We start from the raw sequence: 19,990 nt of genomic DNA, 5'->3' as shown, positions 1-19,990 counted from the left end.
ATTCCTTTGAGTTGCTCTTTTTTTTTTAATATTTTAAGATATTTGCTGAAAAAAATTCCATAAATAATATATTGGAAGGGGAGAGGATATTAAAATTTTGCTTGTCCTTCTTGGATATGAATATAAAAATCACTGTGGCTGGACTGTGGAGGTAAAAACATTTCATTTCAGATTTTACAAAGCAAGGACTCACATCCACTGGCAGTTTTTGAGGATAGAACTTCAATCTACAATTCCAAATCCCCACATTTAGGGCATATGAGACAGGAAACCTAACAAGCATCAAGCACTTCCAGTATCCTGTGATCTCAAAGAGCTTTGTAAATTTAATTTAAGCTTTATGTCTATTTGTGTCAGCAGCACAATTAGGCACTTGCATTTGAAATAGATGATAAATAAATCCTGTCCCCCAAGAACATGCACTGTACGTGACGAGACCCCCAAGGTGGCAAAGGGGCATAAAATTTATGAAATTCCTTGCCCAAGGAAGCAGAGGACATGGACCCTGCTCCTTCAAGGAACCTGCTCTCCAGCACTGGGGAACTGTGCTGGTTTCTGTACTGAAACCTTTGAGAAAATCAAAAAAAGTCAAGCCACCACACTGCCCCCCATGAGGGCTTTTGCCCATCAGTTATGGAGCACTAATAAAGAACAGGGTGTGTTTAATGGGAGAACAGGAGTGACTTTGGTGACGTTAATCAGGACTGGAAACCACTGGGATCAGTTGGAAAAGACCCCCACTGCCCAGTGTAAGGAGGTGTAAGACACATCCCTGCCTCAGCACTTGGATTCAGACTGAATCAACAGCAAGGCAGCTTGCTGAGAAACTTCTAAAATTTGTTCAGGGCAAACCCAAAATCCTTTTCAAGAGCCGTGGAAGCGCAGGATTTGAGTTCCAGGACACCTCAGGCACACACGAGGTTTCAGGGAAGTAGGATATGGATCCAAGAGTGCTTCAGCAACCACCACGGCATGTGATTTGAGGTTTTCCAAAATACAGGGATGAAATTATTACAAAAATGCCCCCCACTGGTCCCTGTCAGGAGATGGCTCTGGCATGAGGTAACTGCTGGGTGTGATATGGGAGATAAGGAGGAGTGTGACACTGACAGTGTGATGAGCTTGCAATGGAATAACTAAAATTAGTTTCCACTCTTGCCTCTGCCCAAGCCCTTATTCCCATATGCCTCAATTCCTGGCTGCTCTGGATTCCCTTCCCATAAATGGGCTGTTCCCCGTGGCTCTATTCGAGTTTCCATGTCACTGGAAAATGAGAAGATGATATTTAATGAAGGAGTGGTGGGAGAGGAGTGAGAAATGTGTTACAGCCTGCGTGGGCAAGAAAAAGGAAACAGGGAGAAGGAGGGAAGTCACTGGGCAGCCCCAAGGGCAGGGAATTGTTTGGACTGTGTGACAGCAACTCCTGACCTGGAGCACCAGTGGCTTTCCATGGGAAGCCCAGGGCACGTCTTCCCCAGCCATTTCCAGACCAGGGAAAAGGATGGGGCTCACACCGACCAGCAGGGCACACGAACCACCTGCACTGCCTCTGGAAATTCCCTTTCTCCTTTTTCCTCTAGAGCTGACCAAAGGCCCCAGGAAGGGAGTCCACCCCTGCAGCACCAATGCAAACCGGGCTCAGCCGCAGGGCAGTGGCCACGCAGATAAATAAGGATAAGCTGAGATTTCTCAAGGCAGTGCAAAGCCTGAGGAACTGAAACAGAAAGAAAAGAGCTGGAAAAAGCTGGACATGGCCTTTCTGTCAGTGTCCTGGCAGTCACAGGCAGCAAATTCTCTGCAGGCTTGTTGTTAGTGGGGCTCCCAGCTCCCTGTGGGCTCACTCCTTGAGCAGATATTTGGGAGAGCTGCTGTTTTCTAGTGTGATTGGGTGGGATTTGCACTTAATTGGGAAATTTCTAGCACACAGTCATGTACACAGCCCAGTCCTGCAGTCAGAGAGTGATACACAGGGAATTCCTAGATCCTTACATGAGACAGTCAAAGCAAATCCTTCGGTGTCTCGCATTCCAGCATTGAACCTGCTTTTTTTCCAGCTCAACCTCAAAAGGAACAAACACAGGCAATAAAAACCCCCACGTATTTCCAGGGACAGTAATTTTATATATATATTTGCTTGTATCATTTATGGGCTAGGAGTTATCTCAAGAAATTTATTTACCTGTCTCCCATGAGTTCAGGATATGCCCCCATGTGGATGCATGGTGGCTCTAACTAATATTAAAAGGTCATTAAAAATTTAATACTCTTAAAGGTCACACGATTTATTAATTCAGTCCTGAACTAACTCAAAGGTGGGGAGACATGATCAAAAATAAATCAGTTCCTATTTGAGATCTTCACACAGAAAGTGGGAGCAGTGCAGGGCTAATGAACAGAGAGGAGGAGTTGTTTAATCCCAGGAGTTTGCACTCCACAGGCTTCTTATCACACTCCCTCCACAGAACAGTTGGACAGAAAAAGGTCAAGAGAAAGTTTTAATTTTACATTTTTGAAATTCCTTCTCTCATCATGCAGTTATTTGACGGTGCTTTGGCATTCATGTGAGTGTTAAACTTCAGGGAACTCTCTGAGCAGCCCCAGTGACAGTGACAAAAGCAAGACGGCCCAACAAAACCTCACAGAAACCTCCCAGACTGGTCCCCTTTCCTTGTCAGCCCCATGTCCAAACAGGCTGTTTGAGGAATACCATTCTTTTCCTTAATGAGAACTCCCCTTAAATAGTCCCACAGCCCTAAATGAACAAATTTCTTGGGAATAATTCCTAAATGTATCTTGTCCTTGGGTTTGAGAACTGTGGATTCTTAATCTTCAACAATAGGGAAAAAACCAAGCTCTGGCCACCAGAAACCATTTTGTTGACAATTTTGATTAATAACTTGAAATTATTTAACTGACAACTTGAGTACTGAGCAGAGGTGGAATATTTTCTGGTAACTTCAGTCAATATCTCAGCACGAGGTATTAATTACAAAGTCAACAGCTTGTAAGCACACCAACAAAGCATGAGGATAAATTAGACAAGCCTGGCTAATATTTGCTCTGTTTATTTGATGTTAGGGCTGGAATCAGAAAGGGAAAGTGGGTTGTGTGTAACAGTAGAAAAGATTGATTCAATAAGAAGTACTGTTTAAGTGCAGCCTTAAAAATGCAAAGATGAAAATGTATTACATTCCCGTTTCTGTAACTTGAAGCCTGGAATTATACTGGGTAAATTTAAGGTTGTCAGCAGCTTCTCTCTCTTTTGAAGGCTGTGCAGTCGAATATCAAATTTTGTCTTTTCTATCCCTTTTGAAGGGAAACTGTCTCCAATGTCTCATTAATTCTGGCTTCAATTGTGGCAAAAATTCCAAATACAGTCTTTTCCTCTTAGTCTGGCTTCTGCAACTTCATGTTTTGGGATGCTCAGAATACTTGTGTATTGGTCAGCATGACCAAGGGATCTGATCAAACCCTGCCAATGCCTCAGTTCACAGGGCAACTGCTGAGCCCTCACCTGGAAAACTCTTGCGTCTGTCCAAGACCAACAAAGTGAATTGCTCTCCAAATTTAATGAGTGCTCAAAGATGTGACTTTGTCTTATCAGCTTTTAAAAAGCTACTCACAAGAGGTAGGGAGAATGAGGGTCCATTGGTAACAGCTCTATGCAAATGTCTTTACAGCAGGAAAAGCTGTAACTACTACCTTGTAGCTACACAGATTGTTTGGGGATTAACTGTCACATCAGTTTGAGACCATTTTAGTGGCATCTGGATACAGAGAGTCCTCTCTCTCAGGCACTATTTATACTGTATTAACACTTGTGAGGCTCAGGATCATGAAAACACCTTTTAAATGGAGATTTTTAAATCAATCTCCCACTTTTCAGACTCCGGTTGTGCAAGATCTGTCACTGCCGCGTTGTGCTGCGCTGATCTCCTCCTCAGCTGTTTCACACCTGTAAGCTGTGCACAAACACTCCCACCCCTCTGGCACCCCCTCATTTTTAGTTAGGAACCCCTCACGCTTGGGACTGGGGCTTGGGGGAGCCTGTACTGTGCTTGAAATCATGCTGCACATCCCCATTTTCCCTGCAGCAGCCTGGCAGGTCGGAGTGTCCCGTGAGGCGCCGATGGCAGCTTATCACATAGAGAGCATGGAACAAGCCCCTGGCAGGCCTGGTGTTAAAGGGCTCGACTTATCTGGGCTGAGTGGCAGAGCCCTGGCTCAGCTCTCAGTATGTTCACCCCAGGACGGGGCTCGATGTGCTGCTATCAAACACCTCCCGTGTGCTCAGGGCACATTTCTGACTCATGGAGCTCCTGGAGGTGAAAACAGCCTCTGCTTCCCATCACGGCGGGTGGAAAAGGGGATTGGCCACCACTGTTGGCTGGAGCCTCAACGTTCTCAGTTTAAACAGATTTTTAAATGCTTGACAATCCTTACAGGACCATCTGTCCAGCAGGAGGAAGGAGAAGCTCCCCAGCAGCTGTATAGGGGTCTGTGTGGGGAGGTGGATGCTCCACGTCCCACCCAGACAGGGCAGGATTTACAGCCTGCAGACTGAGAAAAGTCTTCACTACATTTATAGTCTGGGCTGTCCTGGAAGCCCCGTGAATCACAAGAACCTCCTCAGAAAATCTCACTGTACTTCTCTACTCCCCTACCCTCCTTTATATATTTATTTTGAAGGTTGGACTTGATGATCTTGGAGGTCTCCTCCAACCTTAATGATTCCATGATTTTATGATTCTCTTTCCGTAACAACTCTCATCCCAGGACTGGCCTTACAAAGTGATTGTTTAAGGATGTCTTCTCCTCTCTCAACACAGCCACAGAAGGATCAACTTTATGCTACATTTGCTTTTCTACCCAATAAGAAATGGCCAGAGCAACCTGAGGTTCGGCAGCTCTGAATCACCTTCCTCTCTTTGTACACACCCTCAGAAAATTAAATAAACTGGGAACTGCCCAGCCACAGGAGTTTGGCTGCCTCTTACCAAGCTGAAAGGGCAAAGAAAAGGACTTGCAGAAGTGTGAGAGGATGTGACCATGACTGGCAGGACCTGTCTGCAAGGAACAGAGACCTGGCTACAGAATTCCAGCCAGTTTTCCATCCCCTTTTCCCCTGGTGTCCTCCAAAAAACCCCACATCAAAAGCCACATAACCCCTCTGTGGGTTCTTCATTCCCAAGGAAGGAGCCTGGCTGAGCAGCACTGGGCAGGGGCAGAGACACAGGAGGCTGCTTGGATTTCTCTTGGTGGCAACAGGGTGGTGATAAGGAGAGAGATAAAAATTCAGCAGCGTTGGGGCTGCCCCCCCTTACCTGTGCTCAGGGTCAGCCTGGGACTGGCCTTTGTCAGATTGATCCTTACCCCGTTGCTGTGTCCCTGTTCTGAAAGGGAAAAGACTTCACTCATTCACGTTAGAGCTTGGCAATCTTTGCTACATGGAACACTTTGGAATATTTGATTAATAAACCTCATGCAAATGCAATGTTGTCTTATATAATGGAATATATACATACCTATATCTATTAGAGAGAAAAATTAAAAATATTAAGACATCAAAAATTAGTTTAGTTAATCACCAAGCGGGGAATAATTACATGTGAAAATAAACATTACACTGGTTGAGAAATCTGAAAGAAAGAATCCTAATCCCCTGTATCCTGACTCCACTTCTATTTTCTGGGGAACAGGTTGATAGGGATTAATTGCATTTTATTTTTAATTTATGTTTTGCTCCTAATCGGTGCTTTTACCAGCCTAATGACAGCAAGATCCAGAAAACCATATGTTGAGGTTGCTGTAACAATTTGCCATCTAGTGGTCAGTGGGAGTCTCATTCGTGCTCGGCTCGAGTAAAGACCAATGTGTCCACCAGGATTGGGCTGTATTCCTTGGAGATCTGGCTACGACAACCACTTAGTTTAAAAAAATAAAGGTGCAAAACCCAGCTCACCTCCTAATAATTTATAATCTGAGTATTTATGGTCACGCACCTTGAGTCAAACTGAACTGAGGAATGTTCCCTCTTTTCCTCTTGCATGTGGATCTTGCTGTGTTGTTCAGTGCTCAGCCCCAGCAATTTTCTCCTTGCTGGTTACACACACCCACTCCAAAGGCAAAGCTCTTTGTCTTCTGAAACGAAGGGATGATTTTTTTCCCCCTCACAACTGCTCTCTGTCAGTACAAACAGGGTGGAAAGACCCAGCAGACAAGGACACTCATTCACACCTTTGGCCTGCCAGCCCAGCCCACACAATTCTGATTTTAAACAGCAGGTTTGATTCTCGAGTCTGGCTTAATTTTATTCTGCCAGTGAAAATTCTTCCTGTAAGAGAAAATTTGCCAGTGTTAGTAATTGTGCCTTTTCATGACTTGATACTAACTGGAAAACTTGCTTTCACATCTCAGACAAGATACATGAAAACCTGCCATTGCTCCTGATGTAAGCAGTGCCTTAAATTAAAAAGGTGCTGCTCTCCAGAGTAAGAGTTTCCACACTGAGCCCTGGTTTTGAAATGATCACAACTGGTGAAGGTGTCATACTCTGGCCTTGGTCAACAGCCTTGTACCCTGGGAAACTGAGGAGCTGGGAGGTTTTTGGGAATGGGTTCAGGGGTGAAAGCATCTTGGATTAATGTGCAGCACAGGTGACCAGAAAAATCGGTGTCTGTCCTTGGCAGTGAAGGACCACAGAGGTTTCCTGCCCACAGGGATCAGGGAAGTTTAATGCACAGGGGTGGAGATGTGACCAGTTTAGGCTCATCCTGCCTGCCCCAAATGTCTGACATGTTTCAGCTGCCTGTCAGTGGCATCCAACGATACCATTGCTTGGATTCCAGACGTGCCTTCAAACACCTTCCAGGCTTTTTAAAAAAAGTTGGGAGCAAACAATCAGCATTGTCCTGATATCCCAGCCAGGGACATATATTGTTTTAATTTACCAATGCACACGCACAGGTACTCCCTCAGGCACACCCAGACATGCTCCCACCGAGCTCTCTTCTACAAAAAACAAATTCCCCACTTTTTACAGAACAAACCTGACTGAGAAGGCAGGTAAACTTCCAAAATGTGCATATTACTTTGGTGGAGAAAAGCTCGTGAAAAGATCAGGTAACTTCTAAGATCATGAGTCACATCCTGACACTCTTCCTCCTGGGACTCTTTCAGCCAATATGTTTTTAGGATCTGAGCTGGTGCACTGGCTCCTTTTTCATTTTTGGGACAGCTCTGGGTTGCAGTGCTGGTGGGATCAGGGCAACCCTGTCCCTCTCCTGGTGCAGATACCAGTGGCTCTGCTGCTTCCAAGGTGTTAACCTTGTGCTTAGAGCCAACAAACTTCTCCTTCTCCACCTGCACATTAACCTTGGGCGGTTATCGGGCCACGCTCCGATTGCTCCTGAGAACATGACTCCACCACTGGTCCTGAGGTGTAGGGCTGCAGTGGGTGCCTCCCATGGAAATCAGTGGGAATTTTCCATTCATCCCAGTGGAAAATCTCACGGATCACAATGCAAAAAGATCCTCCCCAACAGACAACTCACAAAGCCACTGATACCCGAGGGAGTCTAGGACAGATGTTTTGTATCATATAGAGCATGTCCAAGTTAATTGAGAATTAACTTAGACTTAACTTAGCTGAGGGAGCTGGGGGGGCTCAACTTGGAGAAAAGGAGGCTCAGGGGGGACCTTCTGGCTCTGCAACCCCCTGACAGGAGGGGGGAGCCGGGGGGGGTCAGGCTCTGCTCCCAGGGAACAAGGGACAGGAGGAGAGGGAATGGCCTCAGGCTGTGCCAGGGAAGGGTCAGGTTGGATATTGGGGAAATTCCTTTCTGGAAAGGGTTGTTAAGTATTGGAAAAGGCTGTCCTGGGCAGTGGTGGAGTCACAATTCCTGGAGGTGTTCAAAAAACATTTGGATGTGGCACTTGAGTGGTTCAGTGGTGCTGGTTGATGGTTGGACTTGGTGAACTTAAAGGTCTTTCCCAAACTTTACAATTCCATGATTCTGTGATTTCTTTTGGATCATGACCATTCAGAGCAGACCCTTTGCTGATAGACTGATTTAAAGACTGCCAGCATTTTCAGGCTACAGTTATTTAAGGCAACAGATGGACCTGATCTTCAGGGACACTTTACCTGTTGTTGCTGCTTTTTACCTCCTTGGTCTTTCCCTGTAGTTTAGTAATAATATCAATCACCTGCAAGATAAGAAAAATAGATTAATTACAGTGTAATACAGTTACATAGGACATACTGTAAACTGTGGCCTAGTCAGCAAAGAGTGAAATGGCAGGAAATCACAAGGGTAAATACAGTGTCAATAAATAAAATATCAAATTTCTTCCTCCTGCATATGTCCTTTCCTCTGCTTTGTTCAGAGCTGGGTGTACATTCCTGTTTACCCTGTAATTAGTTATTTTAAATTGGGAATAAATTTCTTTTGCTCTGCAGCCTTTTCTAGCAGGACCTTTCAGGCTGTTGGTGATACCAACAAGCTGGGCTCAAGGGCAGTAAATTCAGAGCTGCAACTTGCCCATGTGTGCTCATGTGGGAACAGGCCATCCTGTAAAACACTGGGGGAAGCAGAACATGGCCAGGTGGGTTGTTTGGTTTATGATTCTTCCTGCACTTCCTTCTGTCTTTGTTGTGAGCTGGACCCCAAAAGGTGCAGCAACATCACAACAGATTTGCCTCAGGGTTCTGCACCCAGAAGTTTCCTGTGAGCTGGACACGTGGGCATTGGAGGTGCTGTGGGTGGATGGAGAGCTGGAGCTTTATTTACCAAACAACAAACACAGCAGTCAAAATGCAAATATATTCCTCACAGGCCTGACTGATACAATGAGACTGGCAACTAAAATTAGAGCTAGAAACAATCTTCTTCCATTTTTGAGCACTTGAAGGGCAGGAACACAACTCCCTAACTCAGAATTCAATGGCAGATAATGAGGTATATTGAGGCTTGTTTCAGAGTTCATAGAACATAAAACAAGTATTCCTGGATTCAATTACCAAAATTTGACTCTCCAGAAACATTCTTTGGCTCACCAAGAACCCGCAGCCTGTTCTGGATACAAATAATCCAAAAGGACAGCTTTCACCATATGATAAAATGCTCCTTTAATAAATAGCAGATGGTTTGACCAGGAGCCTGATTTGAAAATAACAACTTGCAGACCTGGAGCGTGTTTTCTCCAAAGGAATGTCTTGTTCTCTGGCAACCGCCCAAGGCTCCACTAAAGAGTAAATATTCAGTCTTCAGCCCCAATATATCCATCCTTTCCAAGCACTGATGGAAAGGATGTGGGAGTTCCACCATTCCTCGGGATTAGCACAAGAGCAGGGAGGTGGCAACAGTGCTGCCTCATCCTTATTTCCATCAGCCCCTGACACAAACGATTTTCCAATGTGGGACACTCAGCAAGTGGTCACAGCTCTCTGTGCCCTGGCATTGTGTGAAAGGGAAACTTCATTCCAGGTGACAAATTGTTCAGGACTGGGACAGTCTCCTCTATCTAGGTTTGAAAATGGCAAAACTCTCTGCACTCATTCAAACCGCTGCAAACTCCCACTGGCCCCACAGAATTCAATTCACTTATTTGCAAATGTTGGCAATGTCGATCTGCTCCCTTCCTTTGTCTCCGTTCACTCTGTTTGCTCCCTCCTTCACTGGCATGAAGCAAAAGCAATGCCTGGGCCACGCTGCAGCCTGAGCACAGCAGCAAACCAAAGGGAAATGTGTCTCTTCTGCAGGAAAACTGGCAAGGCCCACTTTAATTCTGTTCTGATTTTGGATGAATAAAAAGGGCAAAGCATTTTACTCCATTATTAAAGCATTATCTTTATTTGTATATCATACACTTTGTCATACATCAAAGCTTTGAATAGGCAAGTTGAGCCTCATACCCGAGCTCTGTTCCAGCTGGAGAACATGGTCTCCATCAGAAAAGCATGCAAAGAAACCAGGCAATTCCTAGCAGCAGGAATGTCAAGATCCAGTTGCAATGAGTTGTTCACAGATTTTAAGGCCCAAAATACTCGGAATTCCTGCACTGGCACAGCCATCAGTGTTCTCTTGTGCTACAAGAAACAAGAAGATGAAGATATGATCAGTGATGAGATCCCTGTATCCAGTTAGGAAAAAATCTCAATCCCCTGTTCAAGACTCCTGTCGGTCCCAAAACTGCGCCAAACATTTGTGGTGTAACTGAGTGGGAGGAAATGTCTGCACAGCTCAAAGGTACCACGAGGACTTACAGGACAGGAAGGTTTGAGGGGCAGGTTATGCACCGGACCAGAGCAGAGAGTTCTGATCTGTGACTCACGTTCAGTGGTTGTGAGTTGGTAGAGGGGCAGCCCCGAGCAGAGCTTTTCGATGTGTTTGCCATAGAGAATCCAGTCCTTCAAACGCCCCAGCACAGAACTGCCAGATTGAAACAGGGTCCACACATTATTTGGAGAGTAAACATCCTTCATGGTCTGAAAAGGAGAGGTTACACAGCATGAGTGATGTAGCTTTGGTTCCCAAACCGAAAATCACCTTCCTTTGCCTCACAAAAAAACATTAGCTAAAGAAGCTCCATGCCTTTAAAGAGAAATAAATATTTTCAATCTATTCAGAAACAAAATTCACTATATAATAATTCTGCCAACACAGCAAACCTGAGCTGTATTTCTGCCATATTGAATTACATTAATTGGCAGTAAGTTTTGCTTTAAATGTGCTACTGCTGGGTTGGCACAAAATGGGCCAGAACTCCAGGCCATCTCCAAGAAATACTTCCAGTCACGTTCTGAAACCTCAGTCTGAATAGGGAAGTCAGTGTCTGGTCAAAATAAATTGATCTCTAAGCTCTGTTCTGCAGAAAAAAAAAAATTCAAGCTGTATCAAGCTCAAAATATCAGCAGGACAATGAAAAAAAGGGCAGGTCTGCCAGACTTATATTGTGATCATCTCAAAATAGTCAAATTACATCCGTTTCAAGCACTGGGGATTGTACAGTTCAAGACACTTTGACAGCCTACTTTAAAACTGCAGGGGGGCCGTGATTGTTCATTATCTCAGGAGAATGTTCTACATGATATTCCCTGGAAGTTCTATCTTGTCAGATCAACTCCATCATCGCTAAGACAGCAACAGAGCAGCTGTTTTTGGAGGCAGAGTGGGGGACTCCCATCACACCCCACCCATCCTGCCCTCCTTGTGAGCAGTGAGGGGTTCACTGCAGACTCACCTGTTTCTCAAACGCCAGCCGTCCGATCTCGAGCAGCTCGGGGATGTATTCCTTTTTGATTTTCATGATGAAGCAGGCATTTCGGGAGAACAGCCTGGTGGCAATATACCCCTGGGACGAAAAGAATGACAGTTAAATATTTAACTAAAAGTGGCTAACACTGATGTTGGTTGATGGTCTCCACTTTAGGGCAATCCAGAAGAAACCCTGAGTGGCCACACAGGCTGCTGTGGGATGACTCTGCATTTACATTGTCACCCCTGGGAAGGGAAGCCTGTCCCAGAGTCTGTCTGTAAGACTGGAAGCATCGTTTCTGGCAGACTTTGCTGCACCTGAGTGCTGGCAGCCCATCTTCAACTCTGCTCTCCTTGAGGCCAGTGACATTCTTCTCACTGTCATGAAGTTTCATTACAAGCCTTTTAAACCTCTCTTGGATGAGACAAGGAGATGGCCTAAGAGGGGAAAGGCGATGGGAGGCTTCAAAGAAATGAGTTTCAGGGCAGCACGTGGTGAAAATAGACCAAAATAATTTCTGAGTTTAAAAACTTGCTCAGAGATGAAGTGGAGGCCGGTTCTTTGCTTTACTTACACGGGAGTAGTCGAAAATGGTATCGGAGGAGTAGACGCCGGAGCGGACGTGGACGTCGACGACTTGCTCCTCATTGTGGATGGTCATGGTCCCAGTGACATAGTTAGTGTCAGGGTCCCGCAGCACAAAGGTCTGTGGCAAACAGCACAGGGTCATTGCTCATCATCTGCCTTCATCTTGAGCAGGTGCAACAAAACCCAATTTGCTTTAGGTAAACACTAAATCCCTTCACAACCCTCGAGCAGTCTCAGGAGGCTCCTGAGGTGGAGATCAGTCGTGCAACGGGCCCTCCTGCAGGCTGAGGAAAACCACAGTGGGACATGCCAGTCATCTGGGACTGGCAGGACACTGCACCAGTTTCCAAATTTTAGCAGGAGCTGAGGGCACCTGTGTTCCCCAGATTTCCTTTACTCTGCACCTGCACAGAACCACCTCTTTGCCTTGACTGTCACCTCGGGTAAAAGCTCTTTTTCTTTGGCAATAACCAACTTCTTAGTTCCTTCTGTGCTTTTCTGCCTATTTTATTCCCCCTGCCAACGGATCCAACACATTTTAAATGAGCACATTCAGGAGAAGGTTCATCATCTACTTACGTTCAGTGCAGAAGTCTGAGCCCAGAAGACTCCCAGCAAAACAAGGACTGCAACCTGTAAAAGGAATGAGCATCTCACTCAGCAAAACACCAGGTAGTGACTTCAAAACACTATGAACTGAGGGCAGCAGCTGTAGCATCAGTTTGAAAAATGACCCATTTAACATGTATATTAGTTGAAAACAATTTCCATTGCAAACTTCTCGCTATTTGGGTCTCTTTTGCCTGTAACTGAAAAAGCAGAATAACTTAACCAATAATTATTTTGTATTTTCAGAAGTCCCTCCTTGATGCCTTGTTACTTCTTGATTTGCCTCTACAACTGCAATTATTAAATCACAAATAAACTCCCCTTGTGAACGGTAACCATTTCTTCACTCTTTGCTCAAGTGATGCTGCAACAGACTGCACTGACCCAAGGAATGCAGGTTTCTTACTGAACCACCAAAGAAACAACACACTGTACCCTGTACTGTACCACTTACTTGAGCATCTTCTCCTCTCTCCTTTTGTTTCTAAGAATTAGGAACATACAGTATTAAAAGTTCAACAGAAATGGAGATACTCACAAGTCTCTTCATTTTTCTTTCGGATGAGAACAAGACGCAGCAGAATAAAACGTGGGGAAATCTCAGAGACCTTCAACTTTTATATCTTGCTGGAGGTGTGGGAAACACTTGACAGAACTTTCCTTCATGACTCGAACAAGTCCATATCTACATGTCGTAAGCCTCCTATCTGAATTTTGGGTTGGCACAGATAACCTGACCCTGATATATTTAAAGCACTCAGTAAGACTCAGCAAATCAATCACTCTACAAATGGCTATTATTTGCTGGTTTAAACTTTAGAGGAGTTCCGAGTCTTGCTGGTTCTATTTTTTTAAATATTTAACAGGATATTAACCAGAATTAAATGACATTGGGAATAACTCTGCTATTTATTTGTACAAACTGCATTTTGTCTTCTGGAATACGATCCCTAAGAACCCGATTGACGGTCTGCAGACAAATCCTGGAAAGAAACACCTGTGTCATGGTGGCCTCCACACCAGCCACCCAACAGAACAATTCCACAGCCATTTCTTCCATCTCATATATTGGATGGGGCCTTGAGCAACCTACTCCAGTGAGTGGCATCCCTGCCCATGGCAGGGGGTTGGAACTGGATGATCCTAAAGTCCCTTCCAACTCGAACCATTGTGGGATTCCATGATTCTCTTCTCTGTGCATGGACTCTCACAAGAAGTGCTGCTTAGTTTTGATCAGTTCCCATGATGGATAGAACACGGGCATTGAAATTGGTGACAGAATTAGGAACAACAGCTGTGCTTCACAGGCCAACCTGTGGTGACTTCTGGCCTCCTCAGCATTCAAAGGAGTGATGGGAAAATTCAAAGGCTGCATAGTTTCAACACAAGGTCACAGAACCAAAGGACCAGGATGGGGATTCCCCCTTTAAAGGTGCCACTGATTGCTGTGTTTTATGAAAATCCAATGACCACATGATTTTGCCATGAGAAGTGTTCTCTGGTGACTGCCACCTTGCCTGGGCTCCTCCTCACCCACGACTCCACCCCAGCCAGTGCTGGGACCTTGATGAATCACACTCTGCTTTCTACTAAAAGGTCATAATCAAGGCCGGTTCCCTCCAAATAAAACAAGAACTCAAACTAACAGCAAACACATTTCTGTAATCTCTGTTATCAGGAAAAAAGTGAAGGAGATTGTACAGAAATCTCTGTCAGCAAACAGGCCTCAATGGAAAACAAAAAAAAAAGGAAACTGTACACATTTGCTTTATGCCACCTAAGTCCACACAAGAAAAGGTTATCTCCAGTGTAACAAAGCTGTGCTGCCAAGCAATGTATCAGAAAGCACATAAACAGATATCAAATTGTGATAAGCACAGTTAGACTAATTAGGTTGAAGTTGCCCTCCTCTTAAGAGCTGGTCCTGGCCCTTCTCAAAAGATTCTTTGTTTCTAAGATTCCAGTTATGTCAGAAATACTCAGTGCAGATTTCAGCAGTCAAATAAGCCTTTCACAGAAGGAATATAACAGGGTCAGGTACCACAAGTTAAAACAAAAAGCTTTAATAAGTCCTAAATGCGTTAAAGGGAAAGTTGAATTTAATTTTCCATTACTTTTAGAGGGGTTTTTTCCATTTAATTTTCCATGCCTTCATATACTCATTTCTTCTGAAAAACACCAAGAAACATGAGCTCCTGCTTTCCTAGGCATCAATGTGCTTAGACACAGGTAAGGGCAGAGCGACCTGGGAGATCCACAGTTATTCACTGAAGGAGAGCTTCACGATCTCACAATTTTCACCTTCCACTGGACTGACTGGATTCTGCTCATCTCATCAGACAAGAACAAAAATTAAAGATTAATTTCTGAAAAGCATTTGACTAATTAGCACAATTGCAAGAGAGAACACAGTCCAAGTCGGTTGTCTCAGGCAAAGAGGATATACTTCCAATAGGAAAGCCTTGCTTTTTGGAGGCTTTTTCCCCACAGTTTATCACATATCTCCCAGGAACGTACCTGAAATCAGCACAGAGTCACAGAATGTGCTGAGTTGGGGGGTACTCACAAGGACCATCAGTCCAACCCTCAGCCCTGCACAGGCCCATCCCTAAGAGTCACCCCCTGTGTCCCAGAGGATCAGCCAAACCCTCCTGGAGCTCTGGCAGACTTGGGGCTGTGCCCACTGCCCTGGGGAGCCTGGGCAGTGCCCAACCACCCTCTGGGGGAAGAACCTTTCCCTGAGATCCAACCTGACCCTGCCCTGACACAGCTCCAGCCATTCCCTGGGTGCTGTCCCTGGTCCCCCCAGAGCAGAGCTCAGTCCCTGCCTCTCCTCTACCCCTCCCCATGGAGTTGGAACTGCAGTGAGGTCTCCCCTCAGCCTCCTCTGCTTCAGCTGAACACACCAAGTGCCCTCAGTGTCCTCACACAGCTTCCAATCAAGGCCCTTCCCCATCCTCGTGGCCTCCTTTGGACACTCTCCAATGGCTCAATCTCTTCCTTACATTGTGTCCCCCCCAAACTGCCCCAATGTTGAGGTGAGGCTGCCCCAGGGCAGAGCAGAGCAGGACAATCCCCTCCCTGATGCCCCCAGGACACATTGGCCCTCCTGGTTGCCAGGGCACTGCTGACTCAGGAACAACTGGTCATGGACCAGGACCCCCAGGGCCCTTCCTGCAGCTGCTCTCCAGCCTCTCATCCCCAGCCCACACACACAGCCAGGGCTGCCCCAGCCCAGGGGCACAATCCGGCCCTTGTTCCACTTCCCATGGTTGGGGATTGTCCATCTCTGATCTGTCGTGGTCTCTCTGCCCTCAGGTCCCTTTCCTGGCACTCCTTTCCAGCATCTCACTCCCCAGTCTGCCCGTGCAGCTGTGATTGCCCCATCCCAGGGCCAGAATCCGGAAATTTCCCTTGTTGAACTTCCCATGGTTGGTGATTCCCAGGCCTCTGATCTGTCCAGGTCTCCCTGCAGGGCCTCCCTGCCTTCCAGGGACTCAACAGCTCCTCCCAGTTTTGTATCAGCCTTGCTCAGTGTCCCTTCCAGTCCCGTGTCCCAGTCATTGCTGGAGATGTTGAAGAGCACAGGGCCCAAGGGGGAGCCCTGTGGGACCCCAGCAGTGACAGGTCACAGTCTGGTGTCACCCCAGTCACTGTCACTCTCTGTGCTCGAGTCCTCAAAGCACCTTCTATATGAAGTAGCTGAAGGAAGGAGCTACATAAGAAGGGCTGTAACCCCTCTAATTTCACTTTCCCCAGGCCTCAGGTAAAGGGAGGTTTGGCTTACGAAGCCATGGCTCAGAACCTCTTGGAGAACGTGACATTTTCCAGTGATGTCACATTCTCAAAGTCCTTGTGCTTTCCATACTTCTGATCTAAGAGAAAACTCTCACATCTTTCCCCAAATAAAACCTCTCTTTCTCCAGCTGTTACACTTGCAGGCAGGTTGGTTGTATGAGGGAAGTGAGCAGAAAATGGAATCTGAGAAACATGCAGAACACGTAACACGTCCCAGCGCAGCAACGATTATCATCACAGGAAGATTCATTTCTCCATTATTTTTGTAAGGCCAAATATTTTCAAATACATTCTACTTTACCCTGATGAAAAATCATTAGGCTACAGAATTTCTCTTAATATAAGAATTTGACCCATTAATTGACACTATCATCCACTAGAAAGCGTTTAAACCAAAGAATCTTGAGCATCAAGTGAAAAGAATAATTGCACTATTTCAGTTCAAGTCTGAGTGCTCAACAAGAGTTTTCACATCTAAAGGAGAAGGATTCAATCAAGTCAAGGGGAGATTATATGATCATGATAAACTCTCCTGGTGACTCACAGGGTTTTTCTCCAGGTACTTTTCATAAATATTTACTTTATCAGGGAGTGAGGAGGTAGTGGGAGAAAAGTAAAGAGTGAAGCAACACCTCAAAAAACCAACATAACTCTCCATGCTCCCATTTGCACTCGGGTGGGCCACACTCTTGATAAAGGTGGGGTGACATAGCCTAGAAAACCCTGTGGTTCAAGGACAGGTCAAGTAGAATTAATAATGTTCCACAGTTACAAAGAAAAATATCAAGCTCAAGCTTCCAGGATGAAACCAGAAAGAATTCCAGCAGTTTTATTCTTGCTAGACAGTAAGAAGCAAAAAACCTACATGAAAATGTAAGTGTGTGTCCAGAACAAAACACTAATTTGAGGAAAGGGTGAAAACTGGAACAACTCTTGACCTTGGGAGTTTGCTGCACAGGAGTACAAGAATTTTACTATGGAAACAGAATGCCTTGAGCAGAGCTTGAAAGAGGAGACAATTTTTTATTGGAAAAATGACCGGGGGCTTACCCAGTCAAAGCCCCATTCCCTGCCCTTTTTCCTGACTATTCTACTGGCTCAATAGTTCTGTAAGCCAACCTTCATGGCAAGCGCTCGAACTGTGCCTTTCCCATACAAACTACTCAAGCAATCAGCAGCTGGTGGAAGATGTGCAGATTCAGAGGTCCAAGTGTGACACATTACTGCAATGACCACGTTGGCTCTGGTTGTTGGAAGACACAGACAAAGCTGCTTCCCACAGTTGCTAAGGGCACTGCAGGGATGAGGATTATACAGCCCGGTTTCTCCTGCCTTTCTTGAGAATGACTCCATTAATGGAATTGCCAGAGGCTATGAGAGGATTTTGTGACACATAAAATAAGTCTTTGATAGGTATTTGGGGTCTTGGAGGTTAAGAACACACCTGACTCTGTCCACAAATCAGTCCCATAAATCTTTTCCCTTGGTAGTTTATTACTTCCATTCACTATATCTGACACCTCCAGCAAACTGCAAAGGGGATGTGAAAGAGATGAGAAGCAGAGCCAGACTGCTCCACCTCCTCGGCACTCAGGGAGTCCGAGGCAGGCAGGAGCAGAGGACCAGAAAGCAGATCCTGAACTGCTTTCTGAAGCAGTTCTGAACGAACTCAGAAGGGAAGGTCAACAACAGAACTCAGGAATTTCTGTGGTTTAGAACCAGCCTCATGATCTCCAAGGACTGGCAACATTTTTAACACAGCAAGATCACCACCTGCCCTGATTTGAATGGTGGTTTTGGTTATAGGTACAATGTCAGACTGAGTCCTTTGCCACACAGCCACAAAGTGTCATTACAAGTTTACTGGGAATCTGTTCTCTGGTTCTGATCATTATTCTTTTCCATTTAAAAGTTACTGTTACATACTCTGGACTTACCATGACAAGTTTTCTTTCATCTCCCTCTACGCAATGAATTCAATCAGGCTGCTATCAAAGCCTCCTCTTATCAGAGCACTTCCTCAGGAACCCCGTCATGCTTCTGTGAACACAGGGCACCTGCCAATAGGGTAAACCCATTTTCACATTTAACTTTGGGGTATTATGTATAAAAACTAAGAGTACACATCAATTACCAGCAGAGCTTGCCTGGCCTACCATCAAAATGAAGTTCACTGTAAGTAGACGAATCACTTTCTCATAAAACTCTTAAGGTTGAACAGTTTAAATGATTTTGAGTCTTTCTTGGCACCAAGTGACCTCTTAGTGATTTCTGCAGGATCATAGAGAGAAAATGCCAGAGGGGTGGGGACTGCACGGGTGAAATGTCCCTTCTGGCAGGGATGTAACTCCATCTGCCTACTCAAACATGAAAGAGAGAAGTGCTCTCTCTCAGGGGTGCCACACGCACGTGGAACGTCCAAAGGACAATATTCTCTCCTTCACAACTCAGAGGCAAGTCAACAGTCTCAGCAAGGTCCATAAAGTCAGGGCACAGCTGTGCTGAGAGCGTAGGAGAAGAACCATGAGAGACTCCACATGCAGGACGGTGGTGCCAGGGTATTTATAGCAGCCTGGAACTGTGCAGGATAAATTCCCAAGTGTTAGTGTTAAATATTCTGAGTCACACTTGGATCTTTCTCATCAAAATCCTCCTTTGAAGGAGATGAAATCTGGGACTGATTCAATATTCAAGGGATTGTCTCCAAGAGAATAATTGTAAACAATAGTTATCGCAAAAGAATTTATCTTCATAACAATATTAAATCTCTCCAGAAGAGACCAACAGTAGTTTGGACAATAACAAGCACATGAGTCACTGAAACTCTGACTTTATAAAGGGGATAGAAATGTTTAATGTCACATTTCTCTGAACAGAAAGGCTTGTGCCAACCCTTAGATTATTAGCTCGGTATTCGGAGGATGAAATCTCTGTGAGGGTGCTCAGGTCCCATTGCTGCTGACTACAGAGCTGGAGTTGGCACCCACATTCCAGCTCTTCAAAATAGGTGCTCCTGGACATTTCACGGATCTGCTCCATGTCTGATCAAAAGCTCAAGGTGAAAAGCTCATTCTTTCAAAGAAATTATTTCAGAACACCTTTTTCCATGGAGTTTACTGGACTGGGGCTGGGCAAGTTTTAGAACCTATTGGTTCAGGGCAATTTCTGTGCATTGATGATCTCATGGAAACTCATTTAAAAAAATTCTCCTGCATATTTAAATCCTCTTCAGCCAGGTCCCGCTGCAGAAAGTGCTGATCCTGTGTACAAAGTTAAATGGAAGTAAAAATTATTTAAAGACAGTAAATAACTTGATGCAAAATAAGCAGTACAATGTTAAAATGTTGTGAATTCAAATACTCATTTCAGATTGTGATTGCTTCTCTTCTTGGAATTTTCCTGGCTCCAACTCTTGCCAACAAGGTAAGGATAGAGCTACACACAGCTCTTCACTTCTGCCACAAGAATTAGTGGCCTTTAACTGTTGCTTCTGACAAACACAGTTCTGTGAGTGAAGCTGCATTTTTAAGTGTGTTGCTTAGAAAAAAACTACATTTTTATTATTATTACACACCAAGGGAAATATTAATGTGCTTGATGTACCAAGGGAAAAAACCAGTTACCGTATATGAAATCAGGAAAGTCTGTCCTGAGGTGAACAAAACCACTGTAAGTAGTGGTGTGGAGAGAAATAAATATCAGAATGAATGATCTGACCACAAAATCCAGAGGAATA

At 45.0% G+C, this 19,990-nt stretch overlaps 1 protein-coding gene across 6 annotated transcripts in view; it reads right to left on the bottom strand.

Moving 5' to 3' along the window:
- Positions 1 to 9,831: 9,831 nt before the first annotated feature.
- GKN2 (gastrokine 2) overlaps positions 9,832 to 19,990 on the bottom strand; it is a 97,657-nt gene continuing 87,498 nt past the window's right edge. For 4 of the 6 annotated variants that reach the window (XM_032712665.1, XM_032712662.1, XM_032712666.1 and 1 more), the window contains 6 exons: positions 18,192 to 18,311; positions 12,427 to 12,480; positions 11,834 to 11,965; positions 11,245 to 11,355; positions 10,336 to 10,489; positions 9,832 to 10,090 (listed from right to left, as the gene is read on the bottom strand). In XM_032712665.1, coding sequence (XP_032568556.1) covers positions 9,999 to 10,090; positions 10,336 to 10,489; positions 11,245 to 11,355; positions 11,834 to 11,965; positions 12,427 to 12,480; positions 18,192 to 18,194 — 546 coding nt within the window. In that variant the 5' untranslated portion in view covers positions 18,195 to 18,311 and the 3' untranslated portion in view covers positions 9,832 to 9,998. Of the gene's footprint in view, positions 10,091 to 10,335; positions 10,490 to 11,244; positions 11,356 to 11,833; positions 11,966 to 12,426; positions 12,481 to 12,994; positions 13,085 to 18,191; positions 18,560 to 19,990 lie in introns of those variants that run through there. The other 2 variants (XM_032712667.1, XM_032712661.1) reach the window with 2 other exon arrangements.

This window comes from Chiroxiphia lanceolata, chromosome 28, assembly GCF_009829145.1.
Source record: "Chiroxiphia lanceolata isolate bChiLan1 chromosome 28, bChiLan1.pri, whole genome shotgun sequence".
Classification (NCBI taxonomy): domain Eukaryota; kingdom Metazoa; phylum Chordata; class Aves; order Passeriformes; family Pipridae; genus Chiroxiphia; species Chiroxiphia lanceolata.
This window is presented reverse-complemented; position numbering and strand designations above follow the sequence as displayed.